Source organism: Colletotrichum fioriniae (genome assembly GCF_027942845.1).
Source record: "Colletotrichum fioriniae strain IMI 355084 chromosome Unknown scaffold_3, whole genome shotgun sequence".
NCBI lineage: Eukaryota > Fungi > Ascomycota > Sordariomycetes > Glomerellales > Glomerellaceae > Colletotrichum > Colletotrichum fioriniae.
In genome coordinates, this window is record NW_027076839.1 from 3403432 (window position 1) to 3429760 (window position 26329).

At 54.9% G+C, this 26329-nt stretch overlaps 8 protein-coding genes across 8 annotated transcripts; 4 read left to right on the forward strand and 4 right to left on the reverse strand.

The window, feature by feature from the left end:
• Nucleotides 1-5: 5 nt before the first annotated feature.
• On the forward strand, nt 6-2774 carry rga8 (Rho-GTPase-activating protein 8; the record flags this gene model as incomplete). The annotated part of the gene is made up of 4 exons (XM_053190543.1): nt 6-51; nt 113-294; nt 353-1799; nt 1852-2774. 4 exons carry the CDS (start codon nt 6-8, stop codon nt 2772-2774), a joined length of 2598 nt encoding a protein of 865 aa, XP_053051952.1.
• Nucleotides 2775-3465: 691 nt separating this feature from the next.
• On the reverse strand, nt 3466-6843 carry APL5 (AP-3 complex subunit delta; the record flags this gene model as incomplete). Its single annotated transcript, XM_053190542.2, has 5 exons — nt 3466-5735; nt 5787-6015; nt 6069-6452; nt 6548-6744; nt 6840-6843. The coding sequence occupies 5 exons, from the start codon at nt 6841-6843 to the stop codon at nt 3466-3468; spliced, it is 3084 nt and encodes a 1027-aa protein (XP_053051951.2).
• Nucleotides 6844-7858: 1015 nt separating this feature from the next.
• Nucleotides 7859-8503, forward strand: COQ10 (Coenzyme Q-binding protein coq10, mitochondrial; the record flags this gene model as incomplete). The annotated part of the gene is made up of 1 exon (XM_053190541.2): nt 7859-8503. One exon carries the CDS (start codon nt 7859-7861, stop codon nt 8501-8503), a length of 645 nt encoding a protein of 214 aa, XP_053051950.2.
• Nucleotides 8504-9179: 676 nt separating this feature from the next.
• On the reverse strand, nt 9180-11708 carry N0V96_003805 (uncharacterized protein; the record flags this gene model as incomplete). Its single annotated transcript, XM_053190540.2, has 3 exons — nt 9180-9698; nt 9759-11613; nt 11698-11708. 3 exons carry the CDS (start codon nt 11706-11708, stop codon nt 9180-9182), a joined length of 2385 nt encoding a protein of 794 aa, XP_053051949.2.
• Nucleotides 11709-17131: 5423 nt separating this feature from the next.
• Nucleotides 17132-18262, reverse strand: oca3 (Inositol phosphatase SIW14; the record flags this gene model as incomplete). The annotated part of the gene is made up of 4 exons (XM_053190539.1): nt 17132-17368; nt 17425-17574; nt 17629-17835; nt 17885-18262. The coding sequence occupies 4 exons, from the start codon at nt 18260-18262 to the stop codon at nt 17132-17134; spliced, it is 972 nt and encodes a 323-aa protein (XP_053051948.1).
• Nucleotides 18263-18774: 512 nt separating this feature from the next.
• On the forward strand, nt 18775-20025 carry N0V96_003807 (uncharacterized protein; the record flags this gene model as incomplete). Its single annotated transcript, XM_053190538.1, has 2 exons — nt 18775-19078; nt 19280-20025. 2 exons carry the CDS (start codon nt 18775-18777, stop codon nt 20023-20025), a joined length of 1050 nt encoding a protein of 349 aa, XP_053051947.1.
• A 120-nt stretch (nt 20026-20145) lies between these two features.
• N0V96_003808 (uncharacterized protein) lies at nt 20146-21406 on the reverse strand (the record flags this gene model as incomplete). Its single annotated transcript, XM_065756943.1, has 6 exons — nt 20146-20502; nt 20568-20703; nt 20771-20953; nt 21057-21132; nt 21196-21236; nt 21330-21406. 6 exons carry the CDS (start codon nt 21404-21406, stop codon nt 20146-20148), a joined length of 870 nt encoding a protein of 289 aa, XP_065614710.1.
• A 2651-nt stretch (nt 21407-24057) lies between these two features.
• Nucleotides 24058-26105, forward strand: EIS1 (Eisosome assembly protein; the record flags this gene model as incomplete). Its single annotated transcript, XM_053190536.2, has 2 exons — nt 24058-25372; nt 25426-26105. 2 exons carry the CDS (start codon nt 24058-24060, stop codon nt 26103-26105), a joined length of 1995 nt encoding a protein of 664 aa, XP_053051945.2.
• Nucleotides 26106-26329: the final 224 nt, after the last annotated feature.

Genomic DNA, 26329 nt, shown 5'->3' on the forward strand with positions numbered 1-26329 from the left:
GCATCATGCCGGGCTTCGAAGATTCCTTTTGGTCCAGCGACTATGCTGCAGGTAAGTCAACTCAATGCACTACTGCAACCTCTCGCGCTTTGGCTAAGCATCTCCCCGCTAGGACTTGGCGTCCTCTTCAGCAAGTTGCAGCAAGGCGTCCAAGAAAACCGACAAGTCCTGACCGTCGCTCGAATGCGTGCCGAAGCCGAGGAGATTTACAGTCAACGACTAGGAGATATTGCACCGAACGCAGACAAAGTCCAGGGCGGCTTCTCGAAAGACGATGGTGCCAGCGTTCGCAAGGTTCGCACAACGTCCCCACCGAGAGCTTTCCCGAGGCTCGTGCTAATCCTCATCACAGGCCTTCGATGGTGTTCGGACCGAGATGGAAGAGGGCGCCAAAAACCACAAGAAGATTGCTCAGAACATTCGGGATTTGGTCGTCAACCCTTTCTCGCGCTGGTGCGATGCCCACGAGTCGCGCATCCAGGACTCTCAGGATGAGCTGCAAGCTCGCATCAAGGCGCACGATAGGCAGGCCGAGTTGGTCAAGAAGCTGAGGAGCACCTACTTCAACAAGTGCCGACTGGTTGAGGATATCGAAGAGGAAACCAAGCTGGCCTTCCAGGACCCCGAGAACAGCCCGAAGAACAACATTCCCGAGATCAAGGTCTCCGAAAACAAGGAGCCCGAGCTTCACCCCCAAGAAGACGATGACGAGCCCATCGAGATCGGCGACGAGATCTACCAGCCCGACCAAGTCAAGAAGATTTTGGCGCACATGCTGAACACCATCAAGCTCGGGGAGACCAAGGTGCCCATTCTCGGAACGTACCAGAACACATCGGCTGGCTCAGACATTGTCGAGTACCTGCAGAGGCACATGAACACGACGAGCGTTAGCTATGCCGAGAGAATTGGACAGGACCTCATCTCGAATGGATACTTGAGATTGATTGGCAACGTCGGCAGCACTTTCGCCAACAGTTCCAAGATGTTCTACCAGTGGCGTCCCAAGGCTTTCAAGCTGTCCGGTATCCCCGATAAGAAGTCGCCTCTTGGCCGCACATTTTCCCTTCCCGCATCCGAGTCATCTGATTCACCTGTGGTCGGAACCGTCAGCGAATACCTTGCCAACTGGAATGTCCTTAACAACCAACACCCCAACGAGACCCCGCCGGAGCGATTGCGCCGTGAGGCTAGGGAAGCCGACGACAAGTACAAGGGTGGCGTGCGCAAGTTGGACGAGATGCGCTGCGATCTGGAGGAGACCATCTTCATTCACCTCCGCTTCCTGGAGCGCTGCGAGCTGGATCGTCTCAAGGCCATCAAGACCGTTATCCTGGACTTTTCCGGTACCATCAGCAACGTAATTCCAAGCATGCAATCTGCTGTGGACCACATGATGCTCTTCCAGGAGACCGTGCAGCCCCTAGGGGACCTCAGATACCTACTGGAGAACTACCGGACCGGTAGCTTCATTCCCAAGGTGGTGGTGTACGAGAACTACTACAACAAGGTCGACGAGCAGACATTCGGAGTGGATCTCGAGGCAAGAGCGCGCGCGGATAAGAAGCGAGTGCCTGTCATTGTCACCACCATTCTGACCTACCTCGACAACCACTACCCTGACCTCGAAGGTGACGAGGCCAGAAGGAATGTGTGGCTGGTCGATGTTCCACTCCAGCAAATCCACAAGCTCCGTGGCAAGCTGAATGACGGCAAGCCCGTTGCGGCCGAAGTTTTTGATGAGTTCGATATCCCAACTGTTGCGGCTCTGCTCAAGCTGTATCTCCTCGAATTGCCCGGTAAGAGGACCCCCAATAGTTTTGTAGAAGCCATGGACTAACAATTGTGCAGATTCCCTCGTTTCCTCTCATGTTTACGAGATTGTCAGAACAATCTACCAGACCCAAACTCAGGAAGATGATTCTGCTCGCGTACCTGTGCTGCAACAGACGCTTTCGCAAATGCGTCTTACTAATATCGCAACGCTTGACGCTTGCATGAACCACTTCACCCGCCTAATCGACCTTACCTCGGCTGATGAGACTTACATCGCGTCTTTGGCTACGGGCATTGCGCCCTGTATCTTGCGTCCTCGCACGGAAACCTCCTTGACTATGGAAGAGAAGCACGCTTACAGACTCGTTCGGGACCTCTTTAACAACAAAGACGCAATCTTCAGCGAACTCAAGCGTATGTCTACCGCTGGCCATGGCGGATCGATCAGAGACAACAATCGCCCCCGCGCAATCAGCACCGACGAGAGCAACCGGAGAGCCAACATGGAAGAGCGGAATAGAGCACTGCTTGAGAAGGCCGCCGGCAGCCGCGGTCGCGCAACAAGTCCTGCTCCCAGCCCTCGTGGTCACAGGCGTGACCGCAGCACGGGTGGCCCTGAGACTCGCTTCCCGATCCAGACGAGCCCACCTGCGTCGGCAGTCGATCGTCACCGCTCTAGCTTGGGCAGCGTTGTTGGCGCCAAGAGGTCCAGTCTCGAGGTTCCCGGCAGCGAAACCAGCTCGCCAAAGGAGACGACAACCAATGGATCGGCGGCGGCGCCTGCGCCTGCAGCGGAGGGGGTCGCGGCCAGAATCAAGGCTCTTGAATCGCCCGTTGAGAAGCGCAACAGTCTGGGACGCAGCAGTGTTCGATACTCTCTGGACCGACACGTGGCAGCCGCACCTAGCGCGGGAACGGACAGCGGCTCGTCGACTCCTCGCGATTCCCTCACCGCGCCCCGCGGAGTGACACTCGAGGATAAGCCCATGGATGACTGAAGCAAGCGTGTTTAAGCCATGCCTCTTTGTTCTTTATGACCTTGAGATTTTCCCTTTTTTTTTCCTTTCTTAATGTCTATTTTCTTCAAACCAAACTACACCCCTTTTGTTGTGTGACGTGTGGACGGACGCTGGAAGGACTATGTGCTACGGACGGCGGGTTTGCAGGGCAACATGAAAAAAAAGGGGGAAATCCACTTTTGGCTGGTTTTGATTTTTCCTTTTTGGCGGTTTGAAACGCGAAACGACGGTGACGTTTGGGGAAGCGATTCCTCAGTGTCCCCTTTGTATCATGTCTGTACGTAAACAAAACCCACGAGAAGAGAGAAGGAAGAGGATGATGAGAGAGAAGGACGGACCCGACTGGAAGTGCCGGGGAAGGAGGAGCAGAGAGCCAGGAGTTGTTGACAAGAGAAGAGGGGAGTACTCCTCGACCATTTAAAGATCCGATGTGTTTGTTATGACGTGAAATGAAGGATGCCTTGTTGTGTGATGTGTATGTGTGATAGTAGAGGGGGGAATCAATGTTACCAATTCGCAAGTCGCATGCTGTGCTGGTCACGAGTTCTTTACGGGCATCCGTAATCTTAATCGGTCGTATGTTATTCATCACTGCACCTTTTTTTTGTTCTACTATGCATGCTAGAGTTATTGTCTCGCTCTCATCTCATACTTTCACGACTGGCCTGCCTCAACCACTATCACCCGCAATCTCAGCCATCTTGGTCGTCTTCTTTTTTTTCTTCTTCTTGGGCACGACGACCGGCGGACCAGCAGCATCAAAGCCGCCCTCCCCGGACCCCTCAACAGCCGTCTCGGGAGGCGGTATCAGCGCGTTGTCCTCCCCGCCACCGGCACTATTTTCCGCGTCGTCCGTCAAGAGCACAGCGGGCGGCGCGGCACCGCCGTCGGCGACTGCAGCGGCGGCGGCCTTCTTCTTCTTCTTTCTCGTCTTGACCGCGGACCCCTCGCCGCCCCCACCGTCCTTTTCTGTCTTCTTGGTCTTCTTGGTCTTCTTCTTCACCACCGTGCCGGCAACGTCGACGCCCTGCGCAACCTGGATGCGCTCGTTGGCGCGCTGCATCTCGAGGCGGAGCCTCTCGACCTCCTTCATCGCCTGCGCCATCTCTGCCTCCTCGCGCTGCTGCCGCTCATAGTCAAACGGCGCATTGCTGGACGATGCCGCGTCGCCCTCGAGGCTCAGGGATCCGAGCGTGGACGAGTCGACGTGCAAGAGACCCTGGCGGAGCTTCTTGGCGCGCGACTTTGTGAAGCTGTCCGAGTTGTTCTCCGACTCGTAGTTGCGCGGTGTGGAGACGCCGCTACCGGCGAGTGTTTCGTCCGCGGCGATGACGACCCTCTGCCTCGGTCGCGGTTGCGGTCGGTTGATGGGAGATGTGGGCCCGGGCGCCGAGCTGCCCAGCTTGTCGAGATCCAACTGCATTATCGGTATAGAGTCTATGTCAAGATCTGGGCCGTTTTCCTTTTGGAGAATGTTGTGTATCGGGGTCGACGTCCTAGGTGCCGCGTCAGGGGCGGCGATGTAGAAGGGGTCGTCGCGGTTGCGCTCATTGCGCTCGGCTTTCCTCCTGGCCACGATGTCTGCGTCCAGGTAGCTGTCTTCCGTTGCCTGCTGCTGGTACGAGCTGACAACCTCCTCTGCCGGAACGTCGGCGATCCTGCTGATGGCTGGTTCGGAAGAGGATATGCTGGTAGGTGCCGGACGCTGATGGTAGTACACCTCAAAGTCGTCCGCCTCATTAGCCTCCATTGGTATCACATCAGCCTGAGCGAGCAGATGTGCCAGGTTCGGGTGGATAGGTTCATCGAGGTCCAATCCCTCCGGCATGGGAACGTTCCGTTGCGCTCCAACAGCGACGGAATTGAGCTCCCATCCTTGGAATAAAGATGGAATGGCCTGGGTCAGCAGCAACGGAGGATCCTGGTGAGTATCCTCAGTTGACGCCGCCTGACCAGATGCCGCCTCCGCGGTCAGCTTCAAAAGTTCAATAAATTCGACGGATCTCTCCTGAACTTCAAGGTTCGGGTGAAGAGCAAGCGGTTCCAACGTGTGAATGACGCGCGCCAAGAGCAACGAGATCTTTGTTTTCCATTCAGGAGTCCACGGCTGGCCTTCGTTCCCTGCAATATAGGCGAATATCTTTGTGACACCCTGCAGACTTGTCGTAAGAATATCGGGGATATTTGTGCGAGATAATGTGCGTAGTAAGTTTCCCAGAGTGTCCTCAGGGAATGCCAGCTGGTTTGCGTATTCTCCAACCAACCAAGAGGTCGACTTCAGTGATGCTGACGAGAGCGAGTGGCCGGCGGGTGTGTCCGCATTCATTTGTTGAATGATGAGGTCGGCCGCCCGGACCGCCGCCCCTCGTAGCGCATGAACCTTTACCGCGACATTCCTCAGCTCGTCTCCAATCCTTCCTGATACGTCTCCGGCGGTTGACTTTCCAGACGCAGCGACCGAGTCGAGTTCGGTCTCGACCGATCGTGGCGTTGGCGCCATGCGAACAAGCTGGATAAGGACGTCGATATACCAGTCAAAGTCCGTCAAGCTGCTGTAGTTGTTCTGCGAGCACATCGTTAGGATCCGTCCGATGACGTCGCTCCTGTAGTCATCGGGAAGTGGTGGCTCCTCCTCAGCCTTGGTCGGTGAGTGTATCTCGACCTCTGCTTCCTCCTCCGAGTCTATTCCTGTGTCTGGGCCAAGGGGTGCCCCTGGTCGGTCTCTCTTAGGCGCAGATGACTTGAGCTGCTTCATCAGACGGCTCACAATGGACACCAGGTTGTCACTGCTGACCATGCCCTGAACGAGGTCTAAGGCCTTGATACGGATGGTAATATCAGCACTGTCAATACACTCAAGAATGACATCTTCTTGTTGCGCCACCAAGAACGGGTGTGTCACGACGATCTTGTTGAACGCAAGCAATGCAACGTATTTCACTAGCCCGTGTTAGCTTTTTCAAAGTTTACCCTTGGAAGGTCAGGACTCACAATTTGGGTCGCCGTCCACCATGATCATGCCCCTGAGCTTGTTCACGCAAAGCGTCGCAATTTCTTCTCTGCCTGAAACGTCGTCCGCGCTGCCTAGAATGCCTCCCTGAATGATGCCGTTGATGCACTCGTAGAGTAGCGACATGGCTGGTGTCGTCCGGATCAGCTCAGTCAGGGGCGGCAGCAACTTTCGAACAAGGCGAGGTTCCAATGGTGTCAAGGTCGCAAACTACACCCAGTCAGTAACCCATATAGCAGCACAACCAAATCAGCCAAACATACAAGTTTGATCAGCTTGATGGCCATCCAGTTATTACCGCCATCGACAAGGAGCTCAAACAGCCTGGGTGCCAGCGGTAGGAAATCATGCGGTCTCCTCCATCCCAGCTCGCACACCACATTGACAATGGCCGCCGTGACACTCGGGTCCTCGTCCTTGTCCATCAGCCGCTCCTTGATCTTGGGCCACGCCGCGCGCAGCGTCTCGGGGTACACCAGCGCCAGGCGGTACAGCGTTACAATGGTCTTCTTGCGAATGGCCGGGTTCGAGTGACCGAGGCGCGGGAGAAGGTCGGAGAGGGTCGAGAGGGCGAGGGAAGGGTTGATGATGTGCGGCAGCGTAGCCATTGGTAGGGAGATGGTGGTCGCTTGTGTCGACGACAGGTCCTGGAAGCACAGTTGTCAGTCTCACTCGTCCTGTGTGTATTATCTAACAACCCCCAACCCCTCCTCGGGCGCAAGAATGGGACGGGTAGCATTACCTTCTTCAAAAGATTCGTAGCAAGCATGAGCACTTCAGTATCAGGTCGGAAGCTCTGGACAGCGGCCAGGTACCCAACCCTCTTCTGGTGGTACTTTTGCGACGACATGACCTCGAGGACATGGAACGAGGCCCACGACATATCGTGACCAACCATTTCGAGGTAGACCAGCTTCAGCAGCGCCGTCGCCTTGACGTCTAGCAGAGAGAGAAACGTCCCAAGTCAGCATACCGTTCTCTCTTGTTACCCAAAGATGCTAAACCCCCAGCCGGGGGAGGATTGTCTGGCTCACCCATGTCCTGCCCGCGAACTTCTGCGCGACATTCCTTCAAGCTGTTCTGTATGTACTCGCGCTCGTTGCCTTTATGGTTTCGCAAGCCTCTAATGAGGTCGTAGAGGGATTTCTCGAACCTGGGGTATGCGTCCGGTCTAGTCAGCGCGCTGAAAGCTCCCTTGCGGCGCAGAGTGTGGTGACTTTATTCTTGTTTTGGCGAACGTCATCCACCTCCCCAAGAGAGAGACCTACATCTTGAGAATGACAACAGCCCCACGCTAGGGGGGGAGAAGGCAGCCTAGAGAGGGCAAAAGGTATCGAGTTTCGGAGCGAAGTATTGGGGGAGGTTTCGGTCATGTACTCCGCGTTCTATGGCACATTGTGGATGGAGGTCGGCTCCGGTGGTATTGTCGTCGTCGTCTTCGTTGCCGCCACCGTCTCCTTGGGGATAATATTCAAGGGATGTCAGAAGTCGGAGGATATGCGGGACGGTTGATGACGGGCTTGCTGTGGCTTCCCAACTTGGCTTGTGGAGAGAGCTGTGGTGCTGTAGCGGTGCTTGCTGCTCGATAATCCAAACCCCACCAAAGCCCAGCCCGATAATGATGTGCTGGGGCTCCACGACCTCGACCTATTAGGTTGGTACTGTGTCTATCAGCTTCCCGCCCTATCGGGCACTGTACGGCCGATGCAGACCGCAAACCCAATCCCACTAACACCGACCGACAGCTTCTTTCTAATCGTCATTGCGCCCAGCTCCACGACATTTTTCTTTGGGACGAACTCATTCAAGCATCTCGGCATTTCGGACGGCGCAACAAGAACCTCGCGGGAGGTCTCTGTATACCACACACTCGTTCTTCACTATTTCCATCGGCAGCATTGTACACTACAAACGAAAAACATAACCCATTGACTTAATACCGGCCTTCCACGTCCTCTACAACCACATCGCGAACCTCGAAATCGAACCTCGAAAAACAATCCATACTCGAACCCACCTCCAAACCCTCGACGTCCAAACCAAACCGCACAAGATGGCAACAGCAAGACCCCTCCTCCGCCTCCCGGCCCCATTACGAACCTCTCTCGCCTCTCGAACCCTCCTCAACCCCCTCTCCCGCCGACCCTTCTTCAACCTTCCAAACCTCGCACCCTCCACCACCCCGCAAGTTCTAACCGCAACCCGCACAATGCCCTACCTCTCCACCCAACTCTACGACGTAATCTCCGACGTGGACGCCTACCAGACCTTCGTCCCCTACTGCGCCGCATCCCGCGTGACAGCCTGGTCCGAACCCGACTCCACAAACGGCGGGCGTCGCTACCCGACGCAAGCTGACCTCCGCGTCGGCTGGGGCGGCTTCGAGGAGACGTTCACGAGCAGATTACACTGCGTTCCCGGCAAGAGCGTCGAGGCGATCAGCGGCGCGGACGTGGAGGGCGCCAGCCCGGGAAACGGAGGCGAGGGCGGCGCCGTGTTTAGGAGTTTGGTGACAAAGTGGCAATTGAGGCCGCTTGCCTCCGGGACGGGCACCGAGGTGGATCTGGTGATTCGGTTCCAGTTTGCGAATCCGTTGTACTCGGCCGTCAGCGCTGCGGTTTCTGAAAAGGTGGCGGGCGTCATGATTGAGGCGTTCCAGAAACGTGTAAAGGCGGTTTTGGGTACTCCTAGGCTATAAAGGGTCCTTACTCGATCTTCTCTGCAAGAAGCTCTGTAGAAGATTTGTACAACATGTAGACTAATAAAGACATGGCAAAGGATTGAGAAGTAAAAATCAATCAGAGGTCATTGTCAAGAAGTGAATATACAAAACAGTGCAATGTTCGTTTTCGTCGCCAATAATCTACTACACCATAGCTATCTGTGCAAGAAGAATAAAACAAGAAATAAACATCTACCAAAAGGGCCTCACAGTTTCGTCCTCCTCTTTTTGCGCCATGCCTCGAAAAAAATGTCGTATCCCCTAGCTTGCCCCCATGATGCATGCAATGCTCCGCCAAAACATGGACGGTCTCTCTCTCTGGGGAAAAAGGTGTGGCCGTCCTCACGCAGCTCATACTCCGGCATACATGCGTTATAAGATCGTCGAAATGAACCGTGGTTGCCGTAAGATGCATTTCGGAGGCTCGATCTGACTGACGGGAATCTGAATAATGTGGAAAAGAAAGGCGCGACAAGGTATCATATGTAAAAACAAATAAAGACCCCCCAGCCCAGCAAATTCGTTGAGTGTGTGTGATCGTAACAGGTCTTTAGAGTTGAAGGAAATCTCCGATATGCGCGCTGGTGATCATTTCTTCCTATGTATCTGTTAGCGCACAGCACCAGCGTGGCAATCAATAGTTAGGGGCAATTTACTTCTTCTTGGGAGCCTTTCCGCCACCGCCGGCCAAGAAATTGAGCATCGAGCCCTTGGGCTTGGATTTGTGCTTAGGCTTGCCGGGCTCAACCGTGACGACGTTGGCAGGCATGCCGTGACCGCCGGGACGTACGCCGGGAGGGACCCAGCCCGGTGGCGGAGGTGGCTGTGGGCCGCCACCGCCAGCGGGCCTGCCACCTGGAGGAGCCATACCCGGAGGGAAGCTACCCATTCGAGCATGCCCGTGTTGCCTCATGCCTGCCATATGCGCCATCCTCTCTCTGGTGGCAGGGTCGAGCGGCATGCCATGCGGCGGCATAGGCATGCGCGGAGGCGCCTTATCCATGGGCCACATTCGCATCTCAATGGTCCAGTCTGGCTCGACCACCTTGTCCCAGACCTGGGGCAAGATGATCTCTCCATTGGGACCAATCAAGTCGTAGTGACCCTCTTGTACATGTGGTCCGATGACATCCACGTGAATGAAAGCTTGCTTAATGAGCTCCTCCATACCCTAAATCAAGATTAATTTGGTGCCAGTGATAAGGGGGAAGTTTTTGGAAAGCAAACGTACTGTCCAGGTTGAGCACAAGTGGAAGGGGAAGCTAAATTTCCTGCCCACGGCATCCTTGAACTTGATGGGGGCTTTGTCTTTGCCCTTGTCTTTGTCGGCCTCGTACTTGGCCTTGGCCTCTTCGGTGTACTTCTTTTTGAGCTCCTCGTCGGCCTTCTTGGCAGCAGCGGCGGCAGCAGCAGCCTCTTCGGCGGCCTTCTTCTCAGCCTCCAATTTGGTACGGGCTTCGAACTCGGCCTTGGCCTTCATTTCCTCCTCATACTTCTTCTTGGCTGCTTCGGCCTCCTCGGCCGCTTTCTTCTCGGCAGCGATTGCGGCTTCGGCCTTCAACCTCATCTCCTCCTCGTACCTCTTCTTCTCCGCCGCAGCCTCCTCCGCCGCTTTCTTCTCCGCCGCAACCTTGGCTATCCAGTCGGCTTCAGCCTTTGCCTTGAGATCGGCTTCGAGCTTTGCTTGTGCCGCCGCAGCTTCGGCAGCTGCCTTCTTCTCGGCCTCCATCTTGGCACGGGCTTCGTCTTCGGCCTTCTTGCGCATGTCGTCCTCCCACTTTCTCTTGGCTTCGGCCTCTTCGGCGGCCTTGGCTCTGGCATCGGCCTCAGCCTGGATTGCCTCCTTGAGCCGTTGTCTCGCTTCGGCTTCGGCCTTGACGCGGGCCTCTTCCTCAAGCCTCTTACGCTCAGCTTCGGCCTTCAACTCGCGTTCCAACCTCTCCCTGGCTTCACGCTCAACCTTGGCCATGGCTTCCTGGTGAAGCTTTTGTCTCTGCTCCTCGGCTTTGCGTTCAGCCTCAATAGCCTCTCTAGCAGCTTTTTCGGCCTCAATCTTTGCCTTTTCAATCTCCCTTTGGGCGATCTCTTGGGCCTCCTTCAGGGCCTCCATTCGTCGCTTGATGTTCTCTTCTGCTTCCTTCCGGAGCTTCTCCTCCAGCTCTTTCTGCTTCTGCTGTTCCTCCTTCTCAGCCTGCATCTTTTTGAAGAGTTCGAGTTCTTGCTGAAGCTTCTTCTTCTCAGGGTCCTCCTTTGGTGGCGGCTCAGGTGCGGGGGTCTTTGACGGTTGCGGTGCTTCTGTAGGGGGAGGGGGAGGGAATTGTCCGCCCATGTACTGCATGTGGTGTTGCATCTGTTGATAGCCGTGAGGGTTGTAATGGGCCGGCGGGTGCTGTTGCTGGTACGGCATCATATCGTACCGTCCAGGCTCTCCTCCGAAGTAGCTTTGCCCACTGTGGTTCGACATTGGTGAAAACGCATGATTATTGTAACCACCATATCCCAACATTCGGGGTTCCGGATGGCCGAATGGACTCGGGGCGCCGTAGCCGCCTACGTGACTTTGAGGGTAGCCAGCTTGCGGGTGGCCGCTACGACCACCATAGTAGGAAGGATGCCCCCCATGGCCAGGCGCCGGTACGTGACCGTAGCCGGAACGGGGACCAAAGGGGGACGCGTAATCGTCGTTAGAATCCAGGCTTTCGGTAGGGGTCGGCACTGGACCGGGCCGATACGGGAATTGGATGGATGTGCCGGGAGGAGGAGCAGTGGGTTGGGGGATGTGATGTTGACGATATTGAACTGCGTGTTGTTGACGCTGATGATGTTGTTGCTGGTGATGTTGCTGCAGCGGCGGACGAGCGTATCCGGGAGCACCGTCGTTTGAGGCCGAGTCGTCTGGTTCGAGATCCTCGGAGTCTGCTAAGGAAGAATCTGTTTCTGAGTGTTCGGAGGAGCTGACACCTTCAGTCTCGTGGTGGAGCTGGTGGCTGCTTTGGTAGTACGACTCGTCTTCACTTGCTGAGGTGGATCGAGACGCTATGGGCGCGGACGACAGATGACCCGGGCGTCGATATTGGTGAGCTCGTCTTCCGGTTGTGTTAGTGGACTGGTGTATGGTGAAAGCCACCAAGTCGATTGGTCCCTGGCGTAGTTGAAAATATAAAACTTACGCGGACGACATGAGGAAGTCTGTGGCGAAGAAAAAGACCCTTTACTCACGACGATCTCGCAAGAAAGTCGGAGCAAAGGGGTGAATCGAGCGAGGACGTGGGATGAAATAGGGTAGGCGAAAGTCAGGGTTCCTCTATGGGAAACCGACAGGAATTCGGTGTCGAGGGCTCGAATGTAATGGTGTGTAGGTCGGGTGCAGCGTTCGTCCTGGCGCAATTCGCACAAGGGTGGGTGGATTCCAAGCAACGAACTGGTGGCGGAAGAAGGAAAGGGAGGACGGGTTGACGGTTAAGATTGAAAGCAAAGCGATCAGATGACAGCAGCGTAGAGCGGTAAGAGAGGCGACGGCGGCGAGCGGCAGACTTCAAGAAAACAAAGTTTCTGTGCGAAGGACTGAGTTGCAGGACGAGTCGAGACGAGACGGACGGTTTGCGAAAATTGAGGGGTGGGCAGGGCGGTAGTCGGTGGGTGGATATTCGTTCGTGGGCTTGGGAATGTACCCAGGGAAGCCCCCTGCTATTTGGCGAGATCGTGCAGTTGGGCGCAAAAAGAAGCGCGATTGGGTGCAAGGAAAATTGTGGCAGCTGGGCAGCTATTGCGGGTCTAGTCGACCGCTCCGTTTAAGACAACCTTTTAGGTAGACAAGGCCAAAGCCAAGGCGTACGGGGTTCAAGAAGGAGCACCAAGGGACGAAGTACACCTCATGCACAACCTAAGCCGCAGCCAGGTCTGGACGAGTCGGTATGAATTGGCAACTCTGAACCCTAAAGAGAGAGAGAGAGAAGAGAAGAAAGCCTGTTGGGGTGGCGATGCGATGTGATGTGCTGCGCTGCGCTGCGATATGCGATGCGATGTCCACAGCAGAAGTACTTTGCTCCGTCGAGAGGTCAAGAGAGAGCGAGAGTGCCGACCAAGTGGAAGAGACCCGTCCCACTTTTGGACGGAGCGGGAGGAGAGGGAATCGTGCTGGGCACCTCAATTGCCTGATCAAGCGGTTGGTCTTCAGGGATCCGGTAGCCGACAGACGGGGGTTGTCGGTGAGAGCAAAACCAAAAAGCGGGCAACGGTCGACACAGCGGGCGAGTCCTCGAGCTCCAAGCACTAGGTACTTTACGGAGTAGTTACTGGAAGGCGTATCCGTCCGTAGTGCCGCGTTATGGGAGAGCGCAGTACCAAGCAAAATGCCTAGGCTATCTTGGGTACTGATACCACCTAAGCTACAAGTCTCAGATCAGCACACATTCCGGTGAATCATGTGGAATGTACACACAGACACAGACATGATAAAATAGGCATGGAGAATGGAGGGAGGGGAGGGGGTGGAGGGGAAGCGAATGTGCACCAAGAAAAAACACAATGGCTCTTCTGGCGGTCACTACGACCAGCCAGGGCGAGCCCAACCCAACCCCGCCATCCCATCCCATCCCATCCTCTCAGCCCGCTCTCAGGCCGTACAGGCTAAGGAAAGTACTGGTAAAGGGACCTGGGGAGAGGGTCAGGTGGGAGGCAATCATCAACCGGGGCACAAGCCAAATCGACCAAGAGTTGTGGTTGGTGAAGGCAGGCAGGCAGGCAGGCTTCAGTGATCCGAGATGCCAGAACGAAAGAAGAAGCCCTGATCTTCGCATCGCAAACGCCGTGACCATCGCCGGGCAGAGAAAACGGGGGGAGAGGATGGCGCATCAAAGGCACTCATCGGTCCCATCCATCGTATGGGGACGGGCAGGGAAGGGAATACCTAGAGAGGCGCCAGGCGGGCACGAGGAAGGGATGGGTGCTGGGCTGGCCGACGGTCTCGACCCCCTTGCTTTGTTGTCCCACTTGGGTGCCCCGGGAGATGGACCAAGGCCCATGGACGACAGATCCAATCGACTAACAGAATAAAGTGGGTGGCCGATTGTCATTCAATGACTGCCAGCAATGAGCACTGCTCCGCTGGCCGGGGGTTGTGTCGGCCATAGAATTGTCAATGTCGGGTATGTCATGGACTCGCGATGTTGCCCCTCATCTACGCTACCTTATTGTGTGTGAGTCCAGACAGCCACCAACAAGCTGATCCATAGTTGGCTAAGCCTCCAAGGCAATTGTTGTCTGGGGTGGCTGTCTGTACCTTACTTGCACAAGACAGGCACATCGACCATCACCAGTGATAGTACTGGCAACGACGACAATAAAATGAGGGGTAAAATGTAAAGTAAACAACACAACCGACGTCGGTAGCTGGCCGAGGTAACGAACAGTTTATTGCCCTGCGGACCGCCTGCAGGTAGCCGGCACTTGACAGCTTCTTGACAGGGGATACAGACACAGATGCAGATACAGAATTGCAATCCAAGTCGAGGTACGGAAACATAGATGAAGAATCACAAAACACCACACACTTGCGTAAGGATGAGTGCTATGTGGGTGTGGGATGATGAGGAATTGTAGAGACGCGAGGAAAGTTGAAGCGAGACCAGAAGAGCGATAGAAACCGTAGCTAACGTTTCACTTACCTTGTTTACTTGGTTCCCCTTTTTTGGTGGTGGTGGTGTGGTGAGGTTTGAGACACCTTTGAGGAGGGATGGGTAGGACCTGAGACCTGAGACCTGACGGGGACGGGCGATGGCAGATCAGACGCAAAGGGTCGTCTCTTTTGGGATGCGGTACAGAGAGAGCACGAAGTAATTCGTATGGTGCTCTTCTCCTTCGTGTTGATTTAGGTTGCTCTCTTGGGCGGGGTGATAGTTGGAACGACCTGAGGTTGGTTCGGATAGGCTTGGTAAACAATTAGGCCAGGAAGAAAGGAGATACTGTGACTTGGTACCGAGAGAATGTACCTACCCACAGGCATCTGCAAAGTACCAGCTCTGTCAGTTCTCAATGCGCCGTGCCTGAGCTCGTCCTGCGCCGGACTGTTCTGGCCGGGAAGAGTGGATGTCTGTTTTTTTTTGTTTTTTTTGTGGTGGTTCAATGTTTCGGTGAGGAACGTGCTCGAAGCGTGGCTCCGTTGCGGGACGGACCTCTTTAGACGTTCGTTTATGCTGGTGGGGCTGCCGATTGAGGTAATACGGAGTATATGCTTTGTCCGTCGAAAATGGCGCGAGTATCTTTTGACGCCGTTGTTGCTGCGTAGAATTGCAGTGTTAGAAAAAAGGGAGGCTGAAAACGGCGACAAGAAATACAGGGTAGAGAAATCGGCAGTCAGAATGTGTGAGTGTGAGCAGGCTGGATGAGGCGGCGCAAAGTATTTATTTGGATGACGGAAGAAGGAGGAAGACAGAGACGAGACGGAAGGAGGGGCAGATGGACGGGCGACGACGGGTGTGAGGGATGAATGAGGGTTGGGGGCGACAACGAGGCCTCTCTGCTCTAAGGTAAGGTATCGCACCTCAGTGGAGGTCATCACCTCTCGTCAACAATGCAAATGGAACCTGGAAAGTGTCGACAGGCTCGTTACCTACTGCTTTGGGTACGCAATCCCTAGTGCAGAAACATCCCGTCCTGCTTTTAGGGCCATCGAAAGCCAATGCCCGGACATTCGGGCTCATCGACTTGGCTTGCGCCGTTCCGAGGACCAGTAGGAAGTCGAGGATGAACGTACCTTACCTCACCTTACCTTAATCCTGCCCTTTTCTTACCTGTAATATCCTCCACCTCCATCTTCATCTCCACCTGCACCTGCACTCTCAGTAGCTCGTCTTTCGCAGCGACTTCGATGAACTGGAATCCAGGCAGCCGTCAGTCAGCTGTGCCCGCCCCCGCCCCCCTCAACCCTCACGTCTCCTTACTCGCCCAAATCTCTCACCGTATCTCGGAGCACAGCCGCAGTGAGTAGGTAGGGTAAGGTGAACTCGACGTTAGGAAGCGCCGCAGCCTCCTCTGGTATTCTCGGCCTTCCATGTTGGTTGTTGTCTGGAAGCGCCGCTCACTTCTGTGTCATAATCAAGGTACCGTACCCAGCCGCCCTCCCGTCCTCTGCGGCGTTAGGTACTAAGTATACCTTCAGCGATGGAAGTCTCCACCATGGTTGAATCGTTGGACCCCTCTGCCGTTCCATGCCCGTCGTCTTCGGTAGCAGTCCTATGCAATCAATCACGCAGCCTGCTTCACATGACAACACATCGACAAAGTCTCAGCTGCGATACTAACAGTGGTAGTTTTCACAATGTTGGGCAAAGTATTCTTAGGCGCTCCTGTATCCTCAGGTGGTTTCTCCCATGATGTGTGACTGGTATTTGGTCTTGTCTAGTTGCTTGGTAATTCGAGGAGTAATCTTCTTTGAAATACACGACATGGTCTTGAAGCGTAGGCGGGACCAAAAATGGCGGCGGTAATCTTTCGAGCGGACCAACAACGTTTGTGTAACAACGCTTGTCTTCTGCAATGACTGGTCGGAATCGCTGGTAGGTATCTTGTGGTAGGTATCTCGTGGGCGTCTCTCGACTTCTAGCTTATTCTTCTTTCCTCGTCGTCTAGAGCGCCAGACAACTCGAGAAAATACGGGGATAACAGGGGCGGTCAAAGAATTTGGTACCGACACAAGTGCTTGTTTTTTGCCTTCGGCTTACTTACATGGCACTGCCCGGATATATACGTGACACCTCAAAGGCAACCACGCAACTTGATTGGCACCTGTATATCTCGTCAGTCCATTCTGCCAACGACCTTCGAGCCCGAAACGCTTCGTCGTTGCCCGACGGGTCTTGAACCTTGACGCTGGCGCACTCTGTTCTGCATAGGTAGCCAGGGTCCCGAATGACGGTGCCTGAGATCCATCCGTGGATCAACTCACTGACTCACTGCCAGCGCATCTTGTGGGCCGCCTGCCCATCAGGCTCCCAACGGCTCGCCTGGAACCTCGGATGACATGCAGCCCTGCCACCTAGTGAATGTCAGTTTGCGACAATTGGGCACGACTGCGGGTGTGGCCGCGACGGGAGCGATGGACCTCAAGGCAATAGAAGAGAGCGGTAGATAATTCATTCGACGGTATTGGCGGCGGCCTCTGCCTATGTGTGAAACATTCCCACTACCAGACTCGCTTTTGTTCCTGCCCAATAATAGCTAGAGAGTCTCCCAAGCTTCGTCCTGATATCGATTGCGGCCACAATATCGCCGAGCAACACGATCCACTGTTCGCTGAAAGTATCTTCGTGTTCCAATGTTGAGCGACGTGTCCGCGATTGGCTGGCCGAACGGCCAAGGATACTCACGCATTGCCAGTAGCACGTGATCGTTTTGTTGCAGGCACAGCTTCGTTAACTACTTGATTTGAATGTTCCGATTGCTTGCTAATTCTGACGTACAGCCTGTACCGATGATGGCTGCTCGCCTTAAAATGATGTGCATGAAGCACGCCCGTTGGCATGCCAATCCGTCAATGTGACCTTGCAGTCACGATATGAGAGAATCCAGAATCGTTTGCTTTTTCGTGTTCGGATGACGCGGTGCTCATCTCACAAGGTCCACTGACTCCTTCGAGAGCAGATCTCGGGCTGCTGCCACCTCCGATTCATCGTAACCTTGCCAGAGCCTCTCATGCGCTCCGTTTCGGCGTACAATGTCGGCCAGCTTTTGCGTTGCTAGCTCGTTGAGCTTCTGTAACGTACCGACGTCAGGAAGGGTCCAGTCCTCCGAGTCTGATTGTCTCGACGGCTTTGACGGTTCCTTGATAAGTTTGTTCGTGACCTGAAGAGCATGTCAGTCCCAACTGTCGGTCCATATGACGCGTTTATGGCACGCACCAGTTTCAGTCCGTAGTAGCCACGGAGATAATCGTCACAGAGCTCGATGCTGCGGCTAAATCTTTTGACTGATTCCGCCAATTGCTGCTGTGAAGAGCCTTCAGAGGCCGACGCAGCCATGTACAACACCTCTCCGAGACGAGCGTGCATCTAGTCGTGGTCAGCCAGAAACACAGTCAGGGCTCGACTCCACGAGACACTCACGTTCCATGCATTCGGGGTCAGCACGAGCACTTCCTCGAGCGCATATATAGCTTGTGAGTATAGCCCCTGTGAGAGGTACAAGTCGGCAAGCTCCGCCCACGCCTCGGCATCTGTAGGGTTGAAGTCGACGAGACCATTGAGGGCCGCAATTGCTTCAGACGTCTTTCCTGTCGACTTGAGAAGGGCGACGCGACGTTTCGCAACAGGCTGTCAAGGTCAGCGTTTGCCGTGACACTATGGTGGGTGAGTAACTGACAATGTTTGTCGCGTTCTGTCCTAGTATTGTCTCGTACTCCTTGAGTACCTGTGCAAGTTCTCCATCATTATCAGCTTCCGCCTCCTTCACCAAGCCCTTGAAGGCCATGATGCGCTCGTTTTCGTTGCCGAATCGGATAACAAGCCTCTCGAGGCACTGGTGTGCTGCTTGGCTGTCGCCCGTTCGCAGGCATGCCAGAAGGAGGTTCTCGTAGATAGTCCATATCTCGGGAGTCTCCGAGGCCGAGAATAGCGAAAGAAGGGGGGACGATGAGAACGCTGTCGGGTTGTTACGTAGAATCGTAGGTGCTTTCTGGGCAAGCTCGAGGGCCTCGGCTGGGGACAGGTGGCCCTGGGGGCGGATGAGGGAAGGTGCCATCGTTGCGGGCAAGCCTGCCGGTGTGCGTATCAATCGAACGAGAAGTGTATCAATTACAGGCAGATGATGGAGGTTGCGCGACCAGGTATCGTCCACGGGTAGACGTTAATTGAGGATTATCTAAGTTGGCCGCGCCGTACCTGAGGCATGGGAGGCAGTCGCAATCCACGAACCATTCTAGTTTAGGTACGTACCGATTCCAAGCTCCTTCCCCAACACCTTCCACTCCACCAAGCAATCACCACGAATGGTGGTTGCAGCGGGTGGGTCCATCACATCCGTGCATTGGTCGCATCGGCTGGCGGCCCTTCATCACCCCGAAGGTCCCACCACGACTTTTTTTTTAAGAGACAAAAAGTTCGACGCGCAAGAAAATTTCCAAAAGCTTCTTCATCTCAACCACTCCTCCATTGCCAACCAACACTTGGAACATTGGAGAGCCAGGCTGCCGCCCACACAGAAACCGGTCGTGAAACCTGTCGAAAATTTCGTCTCGGCTTCACACCAGTGAGATGGCGTCTCTTGCGTCTGAGAGCACTGGGGCGGACGAGCAAGTTCTCGTCGAGAAAGCGGCAGAGCTCCAGATCTCGCAGCCTGCAACCGGGGAAGAGCCTGCGGCTCACAGGTCGCATGATCCTCAATTCAACCAGAAGAGGAGCGATCCTTTCCAGTTTGGCAGTCGCTTGCTGGGCGAGCAGGACGATGTCTTCGAGTTCAACGCTTGGGACCATGTCGAGACTGACGAAGTGTACAAGGAGTACTCTGAGCAGCAGTACGAGATGCAGCGTCAGTCTCCGGTCTCCGACTTTGACAAAAGTAAGTTTACATCTCTCGCATTTCCATTTCCCAATACCCTGGTGTTATGATGATACCCCAGCAATACGCATAGTTCATCTGAATTCTATGATGAAAACTTCCTTAATTAGTCTTTCGCTCCCATCTGACTACACCACTATCAATACCCATTATTTTGAAAGACCGCTTGCTTTGGTACAGCTTGCTAACAAAACTCCTCAGACAGATTGAACAACAACCCGGCAAGAATGTGGGATTTGTTCTACAAGAACAACACAGCCAACTTTTTCAAGAACAGAAAATGGCTGCAGCAAGAGTTTCCTATCCTGTCCGAGGTGACCAAGGAGGACGCTGGCAAGAAGACGATTCTTGAAATAGGCGCCGGTGCGGGTAACACCGCCTTTCCCATTCTCGCAACCAACAAGAACCCAAACCTGAGAGTCCATGCCTGTGATTATTCGAAGCAGGCCGTAGAGGTCATGCGGACCCATGAATCCTACAATCAAGACCACATGCAAGCCGACGTCTGGGACGTTACGAGCGAAGAGCTCCCTCCCGGACTGGAAGAAGGATCTGTGGACGTTGCTATACTCATTTTTATCTTCTCCGCCTTGGCTCCCAATCAATGGAACCAAGCTGTTACCAACGTCCACCGTCTGCTCAAGCCGGGTGGCCAGGTCTGCTTCCGCGACTATGGAAGAGGTGACCTTGCCCAAGTGCGCTTCAAGAAGGGACGCTATCTCGATGAAAACTTCTACGTGCGCGGCGACGGCACTCGAGTGTACTTCTTCGAAAAGGAAGAGCTCGAGCGAATCTGGTCCGGCAAGACACAAGAAGCGTCGGGTGACGACGCCAAGGTTGAATTCAACGTCGATGACCTTGGTGTCGACAGGCGCATGCTTGTCAACAGGGCTCGTAAGCTCAAGATGTACCGATGCTGGATGCAGGGACGGTTCACGAAGAAATGAGAAAGCCAAAGTTCACATCACTCGAAATCTAAGGCGAGTGAGGTTTGCCAATGAGCTATTGTATAGCGGTACGGAGCTTGGGTGACGAACCAAGACCCCCCCTGAGCTCCAGTTGCTGGATCAGTACAACAGCAGCTCCCGAAGCTTCAAGCGATCGGCTTGGCCGAAACCGATCTTATCCAGATATCCGTTGAGCCCACCGTGGACATCGTCGAGATGACGAGCCGTCCGTGCAATCATGTCAGGCGCCGTCTCGAACCAATCGTCTGTGAGACCAATCTCTCTCATCTCGGCCAGTCTCTCTTCTCTCTCGGACTCGAGCGCACCACTGGTTAGCATGTAGTCATGCTCAATCGCCTCGAGCGGTACATCCAGGATGAACAGAACGAGACTGACAATCAGCCCGGTCCTATCCTTGCCCTGTGTGCAGTGGACCAGAGTCGGTGAAGTCGCCGGGTCGATGAATACTCTGAGAGCCTACGCATGAAAGCTCGTTAGATACCTGTACCCGCACCAAACTGCCAATAATGGTTCACTCGTACCTTTGCAATCTCCTCACCAGATTGATCGAGGGTGTCAAGGCCTAAACCAACCAGGCCACGCGGCAGCATTACCTCCCGAGACAAGATGGAAATGCCCTCATTGCGGTAGCCGAGAGTGAAGAGGCAGATGAGGCGGCTAGACGTTGCACATCACGCATCAGCCGCTTTGGAATTTTTTTGAATAGGAAGCCAGGACTTCTCACCACAAACCCCACCAAGATACCTGTCTGATCAAGAACCACTCAAAGTTGCCGCCAGTGATTCTGATCTCGTGATACGTCAGACCCGAGATCTGGAATGGCTCGGCTAGTGCAGCATTGGACTCCAGAATGGTGGGCACTTTGAGATCGGCCTCGCGCTTCTTCGCCTGCTTGACGTGCTCGGTTCTAAAGATGTCGTCAGTCACTGATCAGAGTGCGAGATCTTGCATTCCACAGGAAGATCCTTTTTTGTCTTTCTGTTTTTAAGGGTGGAAACACATGCACTTACTTCGTGCGCAAGTCGATCACCGCCTTGATGCCCAGCTCGTCGCGGAGACGTTTTCTGTCTGCCAAAGTGGCATCGTCTTGAGAGATTTAGCACCAAGGATCAGCGTGTTTGCGAAGATTGTGCGAGTCGCGTGGCATACCTGGTCTGGCAGAACGAAATACCAAGCCTTCCCTTACGAGTCTGACAAGCAAAACGCACGGATGTTAGCTTCGGCTCACTACAAACGCCTCTGTGCAGTGCCGGTAAGGGTAGAATAGCTTGGAAATGACATACCTTCTCCCAAGAAATTTATTCACCGTTGAGCCGACATCACGAAAGTTGAGGACAGACGTGATCCCCCTATTGTCCATGACTTCAAATATCAGAGCTTCAGAGGGAGTTTGGTAGTGAGAGCGCTTGTTGCAGATACCAGCGGTCAGCAGTCAACGGCTGGAGGCTAGCAGCTTCGACGGCGCGTAATCTGTACAGACAGCTGGAAGGATGGTCGGCAAGGTGCAGTGGGTGTGATACTGTGTGTGTGGTAAGGTAGCAAGCAGCTCTTGGTGTGAAATGTTTAGGAAAGGGGGGGCTGACGCCACGATTTGGCACGTCGAACAGAAACCCGGAGCATCGGAATGGAAAACGTGCAAGCGACGTAGGGCCCTCTTCCCATCGTTACCGTCATTCACCATAGGCATCAGGCTCCCAGTCCCAGCCCGCCAATCTAATGACGGATAGGGAGCCGAGGTGAGGTTGGACGTGCTGGGATCCCTGGCCAGGGCTGGTAGATCCCTGCACGTCTCCAAAAAGCTTAAGATCGGGGTGCGAGAGAGGCGGAGACTGTCTTTTGATGTCACCGATGGGTGAATAACTATTGAGAGAGATCTGCGCGCAGGAATTGCGACTGCGGCCTGAACTCGCGCATTGTGAGCGGTCTGGGCTGTGAAGTCCAGGAGAGAGAGCTCGGTCTTCTTGCTGCTCCCATTCAATGTTTTCGGTCTATCAAAGCCACCGCAGCGTGACCAGCATTTTGCTAGATTTTCGGATTACAGCTTGCTTTCTGTGATATCGGATTGATGTACGCTGCCTGCGCTAGATGGGAGAATCAACGTCTCAAGTTGAAGCTAAATCTGGGGGCTGCTGCTTCAGCCTTCAGCAGCTTGCAGGACGCACCCATCAACAATCCGAAATGTGGCTGACTGTGCAGTCCATTCCATCAAACGAAGGAGAAAGCTCGAGCGAGACAGCAAGCCCCCCGAGAGCTCGCACTTCCTGAATCTCGGGCTTCTTGCTGGCTTTGATTTTTATCGGACTTGGGACCCCGTGCAAGTCTTTGACTATGTACGCGAGTCTCCTGGCCGCCCTCTTTGTCGTCTTCGTCGCGGACGGCATCTCGGGCTTCGAAGTCACTTCGGTGAAAGGTGTAGAGGTAGATCCGATTATGGACAACTGACACACCACAGGGCTAGCCTCCATCTGCTCGATGATCCAGGTCACAGGTGTTGGCCTAGACTTTGGGTAGCTCACGCTCCAGACCTGAGTGGTCGCATTGCCCAATCCAAAGCATGGAACCCGATCCGCCACTCAGCGCGACAGGGTCCGGACTGGCCGACTCCAGAGACGGGCGGGTGCTGGACCGAAGCCACAACGGAGCGGACGATGGGCCATGCTGGCTTGTATGTATGTCGCAGTGGTGTCAGTGGCCCAGTGGTGTGTTTGTTTGCCAATATCTCGGGGGACCTGGTCATTCGGTCGTTCGCAAAGGGAAATGGAGTACCCAATTCAAAGAGCTGGGGAGGGGAGGTGTGGTGGATGTTGACAGGGGCAGAGGTGCTAGATGGCAGGCTGCTACGCCCGAAACGGAAGGGAAGGGACCCCGCATGACGTAAGGCGCTGCTGTCGTCGCAGCTCACTATGACTAGCCACCAGCACTAACTGCGCACGCCGTATCACCATCATTGACCGGCTCCCGCTCACCAGTTTTTGGCTGGAAAGCATACCTACTACCTCATCGTGCGCTCGCTCGCTCGCGCCGCGCCGCCAGTCTCGAAGGGAGTCTTCCCACCAGCCCACGCCCCCTCCCCCTACCAAGTGCCCTCCTTTGAACCAGAAAGATCTGCTTCTGGCTGTATGATATAACTTGCATGCCCTCTTTCGGGAGCCCCCGCCTGCGCCTCGACGTCGTTCCTGGTCAATTTTTCTGCTCTTTGGTTTACCCAAGCATCCAAGCTCCTTGACCTCCCAGTTTTCGGCGCATCCTTCTTGCAGTATACCCTACCTTAGTACGACGAGGGGCTCATCTCATCTCGTGATACGACTTCCTCTTGCGACACTCGTGGAAGGGTAAACAGGTCCAGAAATAACATCGGACTTTCGACTTTCGGTTATCAATCCACCTACGGCGTTGCTCACGCGTCCACCTCAACCCGCGTGTAAGCCGCAAATCCGCTGCGAGCTTTCCCACTTTTCGACCTTCCGTTCCCTGTAGTATACATCCTCGCTACTCCTCCGTACCCTCCTCGCTACGGTACAGTCGCCCTGTGACGAACAGGCATCGGCAGCGGTTAAGTGGATATTCCCGGGATCGATACCACCAAGCCGGCTCCGGGCTGGCAATGATGCAAGCCAGCTCCTCCAAGACAGCGACGCAGCAGACGCAGCCGCAGCCGCAGCAGGCGCAAAAGTCAAGCACAGGCATGGCGGAAACACGGTACCAGGTACCGTCCACAGGTAACTTGAAACCTTACCTCACCCTCTCCTGCAGAATACGAGGTTTCTATTTGGAGTGGCCCGAATAAAGAAAGCATCTGTGTTAATCATAAATCCTTCTTTTTCCCTGAATGTAGCAGCCCACTCGGGAAGATTAAAGTACGCCGACCCGCGGGATCTACCCAGCTTTCCATCCCCCGGTCTGAAATCCGATGGAGCTGCTGCCGGAGCTGCCGCATCGTTAGGTTGGGCTAATCAAAAATCAATCGACCTCTGGAAACCCGAAAAGTCAAACTCTGCATCAACCGCAGCTATGCTCGCAAAGGATTACAAAATGGCACCATCGTGGGAACCAAACTCAAGCTCTGCCGGGGCCAAGGCTGCTCTGCTGGCCAGCGCTTCAGCAAAGAAACAGTCCACCACCAACACGACCCCTCCTCCATCTGCCACTGAGTCTTGGGGAAGCAGCGCTGCGAACCAGGCATTTAAACAAAGCCGCTCAGTCAGACAGCCCACCCAGACACCCTCTACCGCCGCCGGCCTTGGCTCTCTTTCAGCAGCCCAGAATGCCATGCCTGTGTCCAGGAGGACGAGGCCACGAGCTAAATCGACCCCCGTGCCAAAGGAATCCTATCCCGGAGAATCACGAGCTGCTGCAAACGCTTTGAGTGCCGCCACAGCAGCTCACAGCCCTTCTTTGAAGCCAAAGTCCCCCACTGAGAACACTGGCTCAGTTCCGTACACAAACCTGCCTCGGAGTATGTTCACCTCTAAGCCCGCTATCGGACCTGAGGAAGATGAGAAGAAAAGAGCCGACGTCCTCCACGCCTCTGCGGTGGCCATGGCGAAAAAGATGTACAGCCAACAGCAAAGAATGGTCGACCAGGCACGAGTCCACCAAGCTGCAGGAGAGACCAGCCCCGACGGCACTCAACACAAACCCTATGTCAACCTCCAGGAAGCGGCATACAAGCTAGCGCAAGAACGTTTGTCTAAACTTCATGTGGAGCATCACCAGAACCGGGACTACCAGGAATACTACGGCAGCAATGCCCAGACCACACCTCAGCGGAGGTTTACTATGAAGGGTAAGCTCAGACGGCGATCCTCAAGCGATGGCGACGCAAGCCACGACAAGGAACAATCTGAGCGCATTCGAAGAGAAATGTCCATATTCTCCTCCAACTTGACCAAGGTCGATGAGCAAAAGCGGACAAAGGATCGCGAGGCCCTACTAGCAGCCGCCCAACGCAACGTCAAGGCCCGCCTACAGGGCATGGACGACAAGATCTCAGCCGAGACCGGTATGGTGGCGCCCAGCTCAAAGAGCGATCGGAAGAGTGACTGGGAAGCCAAGGCCCAGATGGCTGCCATGGCCAAGCACGAGTCTGCCAACGTGAATAGGGGTAAGGTAGACATTGGCGGTGGCATGTTTATGGATCCTGCGGCAGTCGACGAGATTGCCACGAGGAGAGTCCAGCCCGTTCTTGACGAGATCAATGAGAAGGCTGCCATCGAGCGGGAACGGCAAGAGGTGCTCAAGGCGGAGGCAGAAGCCAAAAAGAGGGACGAAGAGAAGCGCAAGGAGCGTGACAGGGAGGTTAAGGAGATCAACCGCAAGGTCATTGGTATGTTGCAGTTTTCCCTTGTGCGCTTAAATCCACTACTAACATAATCACAGCGCAAGAGAAGCAGGAAGAAAAGGAGAAGCGCCATCGTGAGAAGCTTGAGCTCAAGGCCAAGAAGGAAGAGGAAAAGGCTGTCAAGGCCGAGGAGAAGCGCAAGTCCAAGGTCCCCGAGATCACGCCGGGCGACTCGGCCGTCGCAGCAGAGCCTAGCGAAATCTCACCCGTGAGCGACGATCAGGGCACCACTCGCGCAGGCCAGCACAAGCCCGGGGCCATCAATACAAACAGAGAAAGTTCCGGCAGCGATAACCCTCGCTCACCCAGCGACAGCGGCTCGCCGACGAACAAGATGAAAACTTGGCTCAAGTCGCGCTTCGGACGACCGCGGGGCCGGTCTGCGGCCGGGGAGAGTGCCGAGGAGCGCGGCTTCATCGGCGGTGTTGCGCTTACGAGACTCGCCAGCGAGAGTGCGACCAGTCTCGGTGATGCGCGGTCGGCCAGCATGAGAGAAGTCGCCATCGCCGGCAAGAGTAGCGACGCGACGCCCAGGTCGGCAGCGGCACAGGAAGGTGAGGTGAGCCCCGTGAGCTCTGATACCGAGTCGGAGCACTTTGTCGAGGCGAGCGATGAGCTCGATGGCCCAGTCTCGCCGCCGGCTGCTATTCGCGATCCGAATACGCACAAGACGCACAGCCCGACGAGGGATTCGCGGTTCCGAGAGAATCTGGAATAGATTGGGATAGATTGGCACTTTCAGTAACGAACGGCCATTTCTTCATTTTAGAATGGATGGCGTTTATGGATGGAACTTACCCTGGAGGAATACTTCAGTTAGACAGGGATGGGAATAGGGGCTGATAGCGACGAGCGTCGGAGTGCATTTCATGGTTGAGGCATTCTCAACGTACAGATATCACATCGCTTCTCGATTGTCGTATGTTAAATAGCATTTCTAGT